Genomic DNA, 13,625 nt, shown 5'->3' on the forward strand with positions numbered 1-13,625 from the left:
CGTTCAACTCTACAGCATGTCTTGGTCATGTTTCTAATTCTTTGGCACACATGCTTGTTGCGTTGCACTCCTCCCTGAGTGCAACATTATCTGACCCTTTAGTGATGGATCTAACTGAACTTGCATTACAGGTGATGGGTGTCATTGCCAACCACTGTGGCATAGTTTTGGGCCCAATCCCCTTTGACAGAGGTCTATTGAAACAACTTGATATGGCTGCCGCTATTACCTGGTAGAATCTTCAGACCTGTGGCACAGGAAGCTCTGAATCGTCGTGTTTTGGTCTCAGAGACTCGTTCCCGTCATGTAGGAACAGCTTTAGGCCCCAGGGCACCTACAGTGACCCCTGATGCTCGCTATCAGAATTTTGGTGCAAAACCTATATTCAAGCCTCCTCATTAGTTTCGTTGTCTGAGCCCCCAACCTCCCTCTTCCTGCCAGAAGTGCTGGAACCGTACTACAGGGGCATCAGACTTGCATGCGACACCAAGGCCCCTAGCATCTCCCCAAATCTCTGAAGGCAAGCGGAGACTGGAGCGCTGACTTGGTAAGGTCGACTGAGGGCTGTTTTACGGAGAGTCAGCTGACTCATTGGGGATCAATAACAACAAACCAGTGGCTGCTGACTACACTCTCCAGATGCTATCATATACAGTTTCACCGTCGACCCCCTGTACACACTGGCATCAGATCCACAGTAGTTCACGATCAATGCCAGGTAGACACCCTTGCGCTTGAAGTTCAGGTGTTGCTGCTCCCTAAGTTCATCCCGGGGGATTCTTTTCCACTTATTTTCTGGTCACAAAGAAAGACGGTTGGTTTTAGCCAATCTTAGATTTAAGGAATTTTAATTGTTTTCTAAACTTCCTACCATTCTGAATGTTGTGCAGGGCAGATGTTTTACATGCCGTTGTGTCTCAAGATGTGATAGATTTAAGGGACGCCTCCTTTCATGTTCCGGAACACAGGCGATTCCTTCGATTTTCATTTATGAGTCAAATATTTCAGTTCAGGGTTCTACTATTTGGCCTCTCCCTGGCACCAAGGGTGTTTTCAAAGTGCATCCAGGCTGCACTGAAACCACTACAAAGGAATGGCATGAGAGTGCTGCCGTACCTAGATGATTGGCTTACCGCTGGTGTGTTTCCTTTTTAGAAGCTCTGACAGGCAAGTTTTGCTCAAGCGGGCCATCATCCACTTTATTTCACATCACAATGACACTGCTTCTGTATTTACTTGCTGTGTTTTTCATTTTTGTATAATTCCCTCATACTTTGCTATCTACATCACATGAAGCTGTTTGGAAAGTTTGGAGTGCTTCTGGACTGTGTGCTGTGTTTTCTTCCTCTCCTCAATCAAGCGTGAGCTGAAGTGCTGCTCTCCCACGTCGTCATTAGCATTTCAAATTGTCTCATGTTGCATTAAATTAGATCAAACGACTATTCAACAAAGAAAAGGTTTGTCAACTATTTTTTATTGTTAATGATGTTGTCATTAACGGCGGATGGCAGCAGTGCTCCCCTGGATGGATGGTAGTGTCAAGGACTCTGCGACAGGCATCCCTGCTCCTTCCTGGGTTTCGGCACCAGTGTAAAGGGGGGTACAAGGGATAGGAGGCGGTGAGAACAGGCTTAATAATATAAATAATATTTAATTAATAAAAAGACACACACAAACACATACAGGGCAGTTGCCCGTAATTCTCTCTCTCTCTCTCGAGCTGTCGTCACCGGCCGCCTTTATCCCTCACACGCCCCATCAGGCTGATTGGGGACCAGGCGTGCATCATTCCAGCCTGGCCCCGCCCTCCTCCGCTCTACATATTTGTTGCTCTCCATCTGGTTTGTTAGTTTTGGTAGTTTTACATTGCTTCATATGAAGAGTGAAACCTGGAAACAGTACAGTGGCAATTAGAATCATCATTGCTCTGCTAGTGGTTGCTCAGAAGAACAGAATTTCTTTCATTTGTAATATATAAAATGGATATTATTAAAAATACATCCAAATGTATATAATATACAGTACGTAAAACCAAAATATATATATATACCCAAAACAAATTAGAAACCGTATGGGAATATAATCAAATTTGTATCGCTGCCTAGCCCTAACAATGTTGCAACAACAACTTATGAAATATTCAACTTGTATAATCTTAGATGTTTCTAAATTAATGAAACTGTCTATTTGGGATATAGATGCCACCAGAAACTCACTGATGTGTATTGGAGATGATGAGCTACTGTATATGAGTGGCCCTTTTTAAACTCCCATACTCAGTTGCAGATGCCACATGCCAAGTCAAGTTTGAGTGCGGTACAATAACATATTTGCTCATTTGTAGGCTCACATGTCTAATCCCAGTGGGATTTAGCTCTCTTACATTATTCCCTCTAGCCTTTCTTCTTTGTGAGCCCTTTACAGAAGAGTGCAGAAAGATTTGAGGTGCAGGTTTCTGAGGTTCAAGGGTAATTCTTAATGATGACAGTTGTTGCTGAAGCCTGTTAGCCGGCAAAAAGTAATTGGAATCAAATGAAAACAAATGTAGCCAAATGTTAATCAGTGTCAAATATCAGCAGGGTCTTAGAGGATATTTATAAAGACATTTTTCATCCAAAAATGAAAATTGTCTTATAATTTATTCACCCACGTGTCATCGCAGATGTGTGACTTTGTGCTGCAAAAAAAAATTTTTTTATTATATTTCAGCTCTGTAGGTCCATACAATGCAAGTGAATGGTTACCAGAACTTTTAAGGTCCAAAAGTGACATAAAGGCAGCATAAAGTAATCCATTCGACACCATGTTTTATGAAGCGATATGATAGGTGTGGGTGAGAAACAGATAAAAATAATTAAGTCCTTTTTTTTTTTTTTTTACTATAAATCTCCACTTCCACATTCTTCTTTAGTTTTTTATTGATTCGCATTCTACATGCATATCATACCCTACTGGTCGGAGCTGGTCAAAGATGGAGGTTTATTGTAAAAAAAAAAAGAAAAAAAAAAGACTTAAATATTAAGCTGTTTCTCATCCACACCTATCAAATCTCTTCAGAAGTCATGGATTTAACCACTGGAGTTGTATTGATTATTTTTATGCTGCATTTATGTGCTTTTTGGAGCTTCAATGTTGTGGCCACCATTCACTTGCATTGAATGGACCTTCAGAGCTGAAACATTCTTCTAATAATCTTTATTTGTGTTCAGCAGAAGGGGGAAAAAAGGCATACACATCTGGGATAGCATGAGGGTAAATAAATTATGAGAATTTTCCATTTTGGGTGAACTATTCCTTTAAGCCTTCATGCAACTATATTTGTCATTGTGAGTGTCTAGTCTGTGTTCACTCCAAAACAAATATGCAATTGTATGCTTTGATGCACTGGTTCACACAACTACACCCAACAAATAGGCCTGTATAAATCTGTAGTCAAAGACATTTTATTATTGTCTGTGGATAGAACCATAGAGAGAGAGATGATTTTTGTCAGAGAAGACATTTCATTATATGGATTTGATCAAATATATTGCAATTCATTCACTGAAAGCACATGCTTTATGTCTTACAATGTTTATCTAACGGCTCTGTTTCATTTTGTTTCTCCTTTTTCCCAAAGTTTAAAAGACTTTACTTTCCTGAGGGAGAAAACACTTGGTGACCGTTATTATCAACTCACTTTCTGGCTGTACTAGTTTTCACTCTGAGCTGTGTGTAAATAGAACCTGCCATTGTAATTGTGCTACAGTGACAATGTTCTGGTGATTAGTGCCGCTGTTGTTTTCTTTTATGTAAAACACCTTTCTATGTTATGAGCTCCTGTTTAATGGTTATAGAAAAATAAAATAAAAACATTCGGCAGCTGTTTACTATACGATGCCTACTGTGTGTATTTATTAATCTGAATATAACTGTGTAATATGTCATGTTCAGAAACTGGGCTTGATTATAATGGTTTGCAAACAGAAACGTTAGACCTAATTAGGAGCCTTAGTCCATACGGTATTTTGTAACTTAATAGAGAAACTCCCAACAAATGTGCTGACAGACCCTACAGTGTGTTTCCTCATTTTTTCAAAGCCTTATTAAAATACCTCTAGGATATCAGGCCTATGTTATGTATGAAATGTAACTTTGTAAATACTGTATGGCAAGCTCACAAGCAGTTTTATTAGCTAAATAGATTTCTTATAGAGACATAAAAACTTTTTAACAGCGATTTCACTCTCCCCTTTCAGTATTTATCCAACCTAGCTATTAATATCAAGATTTAAACTACACAATACTGTAAAGCCCTTTGTTACATTAAACAGTCACTTATACTATTTCGTCCATGGTCAAATCAACATTAAAGCGCCATCGCGTGTACTGTAGCGGTACTGCAGCACTGTGAAACAGCTGCATTGAAGACATTTCAAAGAATGAAGGCTAGACAAAGGCAGTGTGTAATGTGCTTTATTAGCATCGGACATACAAATTAACACATTTTATTTATGTGCGCAAAGTAGTTCTAGTCTTTTAGGACGACCCTAACAGCAGGATTAACCACTACTACTGATACCCAATACAAAAGCCCATACGAGACATTCAGTGTAAAGCAACATTCATATTGTAAAGATGATGTTGAGGAAAAGGAAACATACACATCCCGAGCTATGAAAACAGTGAGGCAGACCTCTGAAAAGGGTTACATAAATTATTTGATCCCCTAGATATTTTTTAACAATCCATCTATCGTCATAAACAGTTGTGTCACCAATAACATTTGCTGCTGACCATATTCAATGCTTTTTGATAGAAGTGATTTCCAAAATAATATTACTGAGTAGATCTATCATTTTGAACTCACAAACTTAAAAAAAAAAAAAATTATATATATATATATATAAAAAGCAATATTCCTCCTCTATAAGAACATTTATTGCAGCAGCACGCATTTGCAACAAACTCTCTCCGTCTCTGCATATCAAAGCAAAATATAAAAAGTTAATGAATGTAATGCTACACCACCCAAATTAATTTGTCAAGAGTACATTTAACATTTGCCCATTCATATAGCCGAGAATGAAATATTACAAGAATAGGTCTGCTTTGAAGGGGACAAACAATTTGTGTGCTAAATCCTAAAACATAGAAATGTGCACATGCAAAAAGGAGAAAGCCCCTCTGCTCACCAAAGTGTTTAGTAATCAATTTAGGATACCACAACCATAAACGCATTACTAAATATTTTTCTGTATGTAAGAAACTTTGCCAACAATACCGAAAAATTATATATTTGATATAAACTATCATAACACAAACTTAATTTTGCCAGGTTTAGCTAAGATCTTAAAGATGGCACAACACCACATACTCTAATCAGCTCAATGAAACACAAATACTGTAACTAGTGCTTAAAAATGTTATTAATGTGCTGAAATGCAAGCTAATAATTTCAGATTAACACTAATTTTTTGGTGTGTTAAAGACAATCTTAAACTGGACAGTTTCTAGATTATATGTCGTCAGTCCCTGTCTCAAAAAAGCAACAGCAGTGTCATCAAGAACAAAAGCATTACATAAATAAAGAGAAATGAAGTCACATGAAGTACGCTGTACCACTCGCGTTTCCTCACTTTATGACACAAGCTCTCAAGCACATCTAAACCATGAACATGAATCCAAAGCACAGAAAGTGAAAGTGATGATACAATGCTTTAACAGTACTATTGTTTGATCATATTTGGTATTTTGGTAATTAATGCTAACAATACACACTTGTATGCAAAACCTTTTGATTATGCTAAACTACACAGAACTGCATTTTTGGCATTTGTTTTAAAAATATAAGACAAAAACCCAACCACTTTATATACTGTACTTCTATATACGTAGACAAACACAAAGCACCCCTAAAGGTAACTGATTCGTGGTAGTAGAATTTTGGTTTATTTTGTGGGTTGTGAGTGTCATTGTAAACAATTTCTATCATAACACAAACCTAATCTAATTTGAACTTTATATAAACCACTCCAGGATATATCTATCAAAAGTGTGAGTGTAAAAAGAGACCCCATTTGTTAAAGGATTGCCTGTGCCTGTCATGTAAGCAAAGCGAGCTGCACTAAACTAAAGTTAGGGGTTAAAGGGCAGGGGTCAGAGGTCAATGCTGCAGTGGAATGAGTGATGTACAGCTCTAATAGTGCTTGAGGAAACATACATCTTACATTCTTATGTGAGCACACACTCACTCCAGTGTATGCCTACATCATGTCCTGTTTGGAGATGCCTCAGTCACCAGTACACAAAAGAGGTAGCTAACAGAATGTAAATGCTCAATTGTAATTATGGAGACATGTAGAGGATAGTAGCATTAAAAAAATAACTAAATATTTTCGATATGCCATAAGCACATCGCCTGTGCATGTACAAGAATGCACAAGACATATTGTGCATGCCAGGTATTTCAATCACATGTTCTGAATGTATGTGACTGAGGCAGAGCACTATCTCCTTTTAAATTGTTCCACTGACTGTCTGTCATGGCAAACAACTGTGAAGTGGCAGGAGGAGCGCATGAGATAAAGAAAGAGGGGAGAGGAGTAGGAGAGGATGGTTTGATGGGTTTGGAAGGGTGTCAGATGGATCTTCAGTGGGGTTCTTGATCTGGTGTAATTGTTCTCTCTGGCTGTTTCACCACTGGCTCTGTGTCAGGTGTGGAGTATGAATCTGCTTCATTATCTCCCATCGATGGCGTGGGGCTCATTTTGGTCTGCAAGGGCAAAAAGGACACCAGCTGTTGAATGTTTTTAAAATCACGACACACAGAGTTTATATTATCATCATTATTCCTATACCTTTAAAGTTTCCACTTTTTCCTCAAACGATTTGAAGGTGGGCTTGTTCCTGCAAGAGATGTGATGAGAAACTGATCATTTTCAGCAAAACTGCTACCCTGTTATTTTATTTACTATGGATTTGCTCCAAAACCTCACAAGCTTCTGATCTAGGCAATATTTTTAGGAATCATAGGCATTCTAATGATTTTTGCCAAAACAAGTTATCTAATAAGGCAGCAGAATATTGCTTCTTAATGTTTGGAACAGCCTTTATGGCTGCAGCATCGCAAGCTCGTACATCATTCCAGAATACATTGTAGCAAGTTCTCTGAAAATTTTAGCCTGATCTCGTTAAAATTATGTGGCTTTGCCATCATGTTTGCTAAATTAAATTACGTCGATTATGTCCACTGTGTGGCACTTAAAGTGAGTTAAATGTTCTCCTCAACAGATGGAGTTTTTAAAGTTACGGCATTATTGAGATTAAAAAACAACAAAACCAACCTTCCCAACTTAACCAACAGTGTCATAAAACAAATGTGAGATGAAAAACAGATGAGGTTTTGAAGGTTAATGCTTTATCGAGTTTTAGGGCATTTTCAGACCTGTAGCTCATTTGATTGGTTCCAAAACAGGGGATAAAACTGTAACAATGTTGCCTTTTCTCCTCTCTTTCATGCCATACACAATCAGAGTTATATATATAAAAAAAATAAAAAACATCCTGGCTCTTCCAAGCTTGAATAGTACCTTACCCAAAAAAGTGCATCCATCCACTTCTCACCGGAGCTTACGCTACGCCTTCATCATACATCGTCATCGACTCTCTTGTGAACGTGAGGACGGCTGTTACCGGAAGCCAGTGATTATGGTTTATAAAGTTATAAATATGGATATTTTTCTTACAAAAACGCATCGCTTCACTTCAGAAGGCCTTAATTAACCCCCTGGAGCTATATGGATTACTTTTTTGATGGATGGATGGATGGATGGATGGATGTGCTTTTTTGGGCTTTAAAATCTAAGGTACCATTCACTCCCATTATAAAGCTTAGAAGAACCAGGATATTTTTTAATATAACTCTGATTGTGTTTGGCTGAAAGAAGAAAGTCATATACACCTAGGATGGCTTGAGGGTGAGTAAATTATGGGATAATTTTCATTTTTGGGTGAACTAACCCTTTAAACTGGAGCGTTCGGTGTGAACACCCCCTTAAAGTAGGTGGAGATCTTTGGCTGTTGCGTCTTGCTCTCTTATCAGCATTTCTCAGATAAAGCAATGGATTCGTCTGTAAAGGAGTTCAAGTTGGAAATGTGTGTCTCAAATTCCTTGCGTTCTGTTCCTTTCTGCTGTGTTCCGTCTGTTAGAACAGCCCCTCAACAGGGATAATGAGCCGCTATACCACCGAGTTCAGCCAAATACCAGTGGGAATAATTCTACCCTACATACAGCTGTAATTAATGAAAAAACTGTATATCACTGTTATTATGAAGTTTCAGTCTTTGGTATTATTTGGATATAAAAGTGTAACACCATGATAACACAGAACTGCCTATTGAAGCGTTTCCCCCTCGTTTTACTTTTGACTTAAACTTTGAGAATATGAACGAACTTAAACTTTTTTTTTTTTTACTTTATGCTCTTTAGTTTAAAATTGAATGGTTTTTTTTAACAGCCAGGAATGTTCTTTGCTATAAAATAACACAGTGCTATAATGGTTATATGTCTGGAATGCGCCCTCTAGTGGACTAAGGAAATAATATCAATTTTAAAAAATAATCTGATTTGAAAATTCAAATTTATTTCGAATTTAGAACATTTTAAGGTAAAAATTTGAATTTAGTTTCTCTGCCCAATTGACAGCCCTAACACACACCATACCTCAGGAAGTGGTTTGAGTAGGGGGGGGGCATAAGCAAAGGAAAATGTACAGCCATCTGGTCATTAGTGCAAAACCCTGACAGGGTTTTCGGGTGTCAGTATAATTTTCGGGTGTCAGTATCACCTTGAATGTGTTTGTTTTTGATAATGACCAGCTGATTGTACTGATTGACCTATGCTGATTATCCAGCATACAGTCAGGTCTATAAATATTGGGACATCGACAGAATTCTAATCTTTTTGGCTCTATACACCACCACAATGGATTTGAAATGAAACGAACAAGATGTGCTTTAACTGCAGACTTTCAGCTTTAATTTGAGGGTATTTACATCCAAATCAGGTGAACGGTGTAGGAATTACAACAGTTTGTATATGTGCCTCCCACTTTTTAAGGGACCAAAAGTAATGGGACAATTGGCTGCTCAGCTGTTCCATGGCCAGGTGTGTGTTATTCCCTCATTATCCCATTTATAAGGAGCAGATAAAAGGTCCAGAGTTCATTTCAAGTGTGCTATTTGCATTTGGAATCTGTTGCTGTCAACTCTCAATATGAGATCCAAAGAGCTGTCACTATCAGTGAAGCAAGCCATCATTAGGCTGAAAAATCAAAACAAACCCATCAGAGAGATAGCAAAAACATTAGGTGTGGCCAAATAAACTGTTTGGAACATTCTTAAAAAGAAAGAACGCACCGGTGAGCTCAGCAACAACAAAAGACCCGGAAGACCACGGAAAACAACTGTGGTGGATGAAGAATAACCGAAGAATTCTTTCCCTGGTGAAGAAAACACCCTTCACAACAGTTGGCCAGATCAAGAACACTCTCCAGGAGGTAGGTGTATGTGTGTCAAAGTCAACAATCAAGAGAAGACTTCACCAGAGTGAATACAGAGGGTTCACCACAAGATGTAAACCATTGGTGAGCCTCAAAAACAGGAAGGCCAGATTAGAGTTTGCCAAACAACATCTAAAAAAGCCTTCACAGTTCTGGAACAACATCCTATGGACAGATGAGATAAAGATCAACTTGTACCAGAGTGATGGGAAGAGAAGAGTATGGAGAAGGAAAGGAACTGCTCATGATCCAAAGCATACCACCTCATCAGTGAAGCATGGTGGTGGTAGTGTCATGGCGTGGGCATGTATGGCTGCCAATGGAACTGGTTCTCTTGTATTTATTGATGATGTGACTGCTGACAAAAGCAGCAGGATGAATTCTGAAGTGTTTCGGGCAATATTATCTGCTCATATTCAGCCAAATGTTTCAGAACTCATTGGACGGCGCTTCACTGTACTGATGGACAATGACCCGAAGCATACTGCGAAAGCAACCAAAGAGTTTTTTTAAGGGAAAGAAGTGGAATGTTATGCAAGTCAATCACCTGAATCCGACTGAGCATGCATTTCACTTGCTGAAGACAAAACTGAAGGGAAAATGCACCAAGAACAAGCAGGAACTGAAGACAGTTGCAGCAGAGGCCTGGCAGAGCATCACCAGGGATGAAATGAAACCCAGCATCTGGTGATGTCTATGCGTTCCAGACTTCAGGCTGTAATTGACTGCAAAGGATTTGCAACCAAGTATTAAAAAGTGAAAGTTTGATTTATGATTGTTAATCTGTCCCATTACTTTTGGTCCCTTAAAAAGTGGGAGGCACATATACAAACTGTTGTAATTCCTACACCGTTCACCTGATTTGGATGTAAATACCCTCAAATTAAAGCTGAAATTCTGCAGTTAAAGATGTCCCAATATTTATGGACCTGACTGTAAATGGACACATACATAAATGGATAGATAATTGATTTAAGTTTAAATTATTTTAATATGTGAGAAGAGACCACAGAGTGCTATGTGAGACTTGAAACTAGCACAGCTATGTAGGAAATCGGTTGCAAGGGGCAAAGGTCAATTATACAGTTTAGTGGTCATTATCCAAAAACATCTGACCACAGAATGCTGCGACTGAACAATCAGAATCAAGATATTACATTTTGTGAACTGTTCCTTACCTCATCACGGGCATGCTAGCAGAATGCTGTATGGAACGTATACTATCCGTCAGCAGTAAAGAAGAGCAGACAGGAGTTAGCCAAAGCCGTGAGTGTCAAAAGCATTACAAGAGGAGAATAAAGCCATGCTAAGACACACGTCTGATTTTACAATTTGCGAAGAAAGAAACACCTCAGCCCTTCATGCTCTGTGAAACTGAAAAAGAGTGTAAGGCTTTAATCCATCAGGGCTTTAAGACTTTATTACCGGTATCACTGACACGGATTCACACAACAGCTGGGATGGTCAGTTTGGATAAAGAGTGTGTGAGAGAATTAACATGGAATAAACAGGGTTTCAAAGTCAAAGTCAAAGTTTATTTATAAAGCGCTTTTAAAAACAGCCAGTGTTTGACAAAGTGCTGTACACTTAAAACCCATATTACTGCTACAAACGGTCAATGACACAAAAAATAAAAACAATTAAACAAAAGCAATAAAACAACTCTCACATAGCGTCAAATGCCAAACTATAATAATAGGTTTTAAGACTAGATTTAAAAGCAGCAAGTGTCTGAGCCTGCCTGATGTACAAGGGCAACTTGTTCCAAAGCTTTGGTCCAGCTACTGCAAATGCTCGTTCGCCCCTGCTCTTCAGCTTAACCCGAGGGACAACTAAAAGCAAATGGTCAGCAGACCTAAGCGCTCTTGGCGGCGCATACTGCTTGATCAGTTCAGACAGATACTTTGGTGCAAGACCACGTGTCTGAATCACTGCCATTTATGCACATCATTACACACTATATAGAGTACGGAGAAACAATGAGAGGAGATTTAGGGCCCTATTTTAAGAATGCATTTGCCTTAAGCGCAGCACTATATGATACATCATATGCACAAAGTCAGTGGGCCATTTTCATGAAAGCATGTGCTAAGCCTAGGCCTGGTGGAACCTTGCACGTAAATCGCTAATGGGTTGAGTCAAGTGCAATTTAATTCCAAAGTTTTTCTCCAGAAGATTGCACCATCTGCATCCTATTATATATTCTATTTCCTGTAAAGCAGCGATGATATGAAGATAGTTCATTCATTCGAATTTGGTACTGTAAATGGGCTGTGTGCAGAGTGCAAGATATGCGGTCAGTATTTTTGTCTCAAAGTTGTTTGCCTCAAAGCTAACAAACATGGACATATATCCACAAAACTCCAAATTTGATTTAAATGGAACTGATGGGAAATTATTTTATTGACTGCCAATCATTTGTTGATGATAGTATCGAGCACATAATGCAAAGTGTATACATTTTATAAATAAATACATTTAAACTATTCAAGTAAAATGGTCAACAACTGAAGTCTGAATAATACACATCCATTCAACATGCACATTAAGACATCAGAGCAAAAAGGGAACTCAAACAAAGCATGCATGCATGGAGACAACGAAAGACAGATAAATGGGAGACAAAGCTCTGAGCACATGCTATACTAACTATTCACACTACCGAGTGATAGAGCATCCAAAATAAGTGGCTTTGGTTTGAAGCCATTGCAGACAGTCTTACCCAAAAGAATTAGACAATGACTGTAATCTGTAAATGGCAGAGGTTTCATTAGCAAAAACAGTAAATGATGTTGCTGGTGTTGCATCAGTGTGTCGTAAGATGCTGAAATCAAGCACATGTCAGTTTCCTTTGACTTCAGTGTAAGATGTGGGTGTTTAGTGTTTATGCTTAATGGTTTCATTGTGTTTCAGTTTCTCATTTTCTATCATTCCCCTTGTGTTTGGGGAGGAGGCAACTCAGCCCTTCATTATGCGGTCCAGAAGTGTTATATTAAAAAGCACACATACTGAACAGTGGGATCCAAAATTCTTACAAACATTGGTCAAAAATTGTTCTATTTTCCATTTGTTCTTAATTAAATAAAAAAAAATTAAATTTCAGTGGAAAGTAAAACTGAGCAATGTACATGAATTTCTAAATGTCTAAATATTTGCATTAATGACAGCAAGCATTCCTTAATTTAACATGATGATCCATGTTATCCCAACATGATCTGAGAAATGAAGCAGAGTTTCACCTTTTGTACAAAGGAGATAACCTGGTCAATGTCGCAAATTTGCTAACATTGGAAAAGTATCTTTTTTTTCTTTATTTTGTCATAAATTTGCTGTCTACATTTTTTTAAATACTTAAAACTAATTTAATTTCCATGTTTAAATGGAAAGAATTTACAAAAATCCCAGATTGTTGTGATCTCAGAATTTTTGACACCACTGTTTATAAATGTTTAAGATTAAGTCATTTGAAACTAAGTGTTGCATTATTAGTTAGTGTTATTAAGTTTTCATCCATGTGATACTGGTGTTGAAACTGAAGTAAATGAAAGGGGTAGTTCAAACAAAAAAAGTATAGTTTGGATAAGTAATCTCACCTAACGTCCTCCAATTTTCTACTAATAGCTGAGCCCACACTGGAGAACGCCGTTGTCGCTTTCTGACCCACTTGGGACAGGGTCTCTGAGGTCATTTTATACCTGTCCAGCAAAAACAAGATGAAGATTTATAGAAAGCACTCTCCAGCATCACACCTTAAAAGAATGTCTTAACCAGATATGATGCTATTTGTGACAGGACATTTTGTCAATCACTTTGTTTGTGTTCCTGTGGTGTTGCGCTAACTCCAACCTTACTGGTCCCAAATCCAAATACAAATGTACTGTATATTAAATATCAAACATTATTCGACCCAGCGATGACTGGGTCGACAAATTACTTGTCACTGGAATCTTAATCGCACCATGTCTGATTTGGATACGTTTTAACATAAAACACAAGTTAGTTACTTTCTTTCAGCTGGAAAGAATAGAGTGAGCAAGTAAAAGCAAGAATATTCACAACCGTATATTTTTCATGTGATTCAGC

The 13,625-nt window shown here is 38.2% G+C and overlaps 1 protein-coding gene across 4 annotated transcripts in view; it reads right to left on the reverse strand.

Annotated features, from left to right (window-relative positions):
- Positions 1-4,441: 4,441 nt before the first annotated feature.
- Positions 4,442-13,625, reverse strand: part of tpd52 (tumor protein D52) — a 34,712-nt gene continuing 25,528 nt past the window's right edge. The window contains exons 4-8 of one of the 4 annotated variants that reach the window (XM_052135156.1): positions 13,136-13,237; positions 12,265-12,291; positions 10,721-10,762; positions 6,840-6,888; positions 4,442-6,754 (exon numbers count right to left, since the gene is read on the reverse strand). In XM_052135156.1, coding sequence (XP_051991116.1) covers positions 6,632-6,754; positions 6,840-6,888; positions 10,721-10,762; positions 12,265-12,291; positions 13,136-13,237 — 343 coding nt within the window. In that variant the 3' untranslated portion in view covers positions 4,442-6,631. Of the gene's footprint in view, positions 6,755-6,839; positions 6,889-10,720; positions 10,763-12,264; positions 12,292-13,131; positions 13,238-13,625 lie in introns of those variants that run through there. The other 3 variants (XM_052135157.1, XM_052135159.1, XM_052135160.1) reach the window with 3 other exon arrangements.

Source organism: Xyrauchen texanus, chromosome 10 (assembly GCF_025860055.1).
Source record: "Xyrauchen texanus isolate HMW12.3.18 chromosome 10, RBS_HiC_50CHRs, whole genome shotgun sequence".
Classification (NCBI taxonomy): domain Eukaryota; kingdom Metazoa; phylum Chordata; class Actinopteri; order Cypriniformes; family Catostomidae; genus Xyrauchen; species Xyrauchen texanus.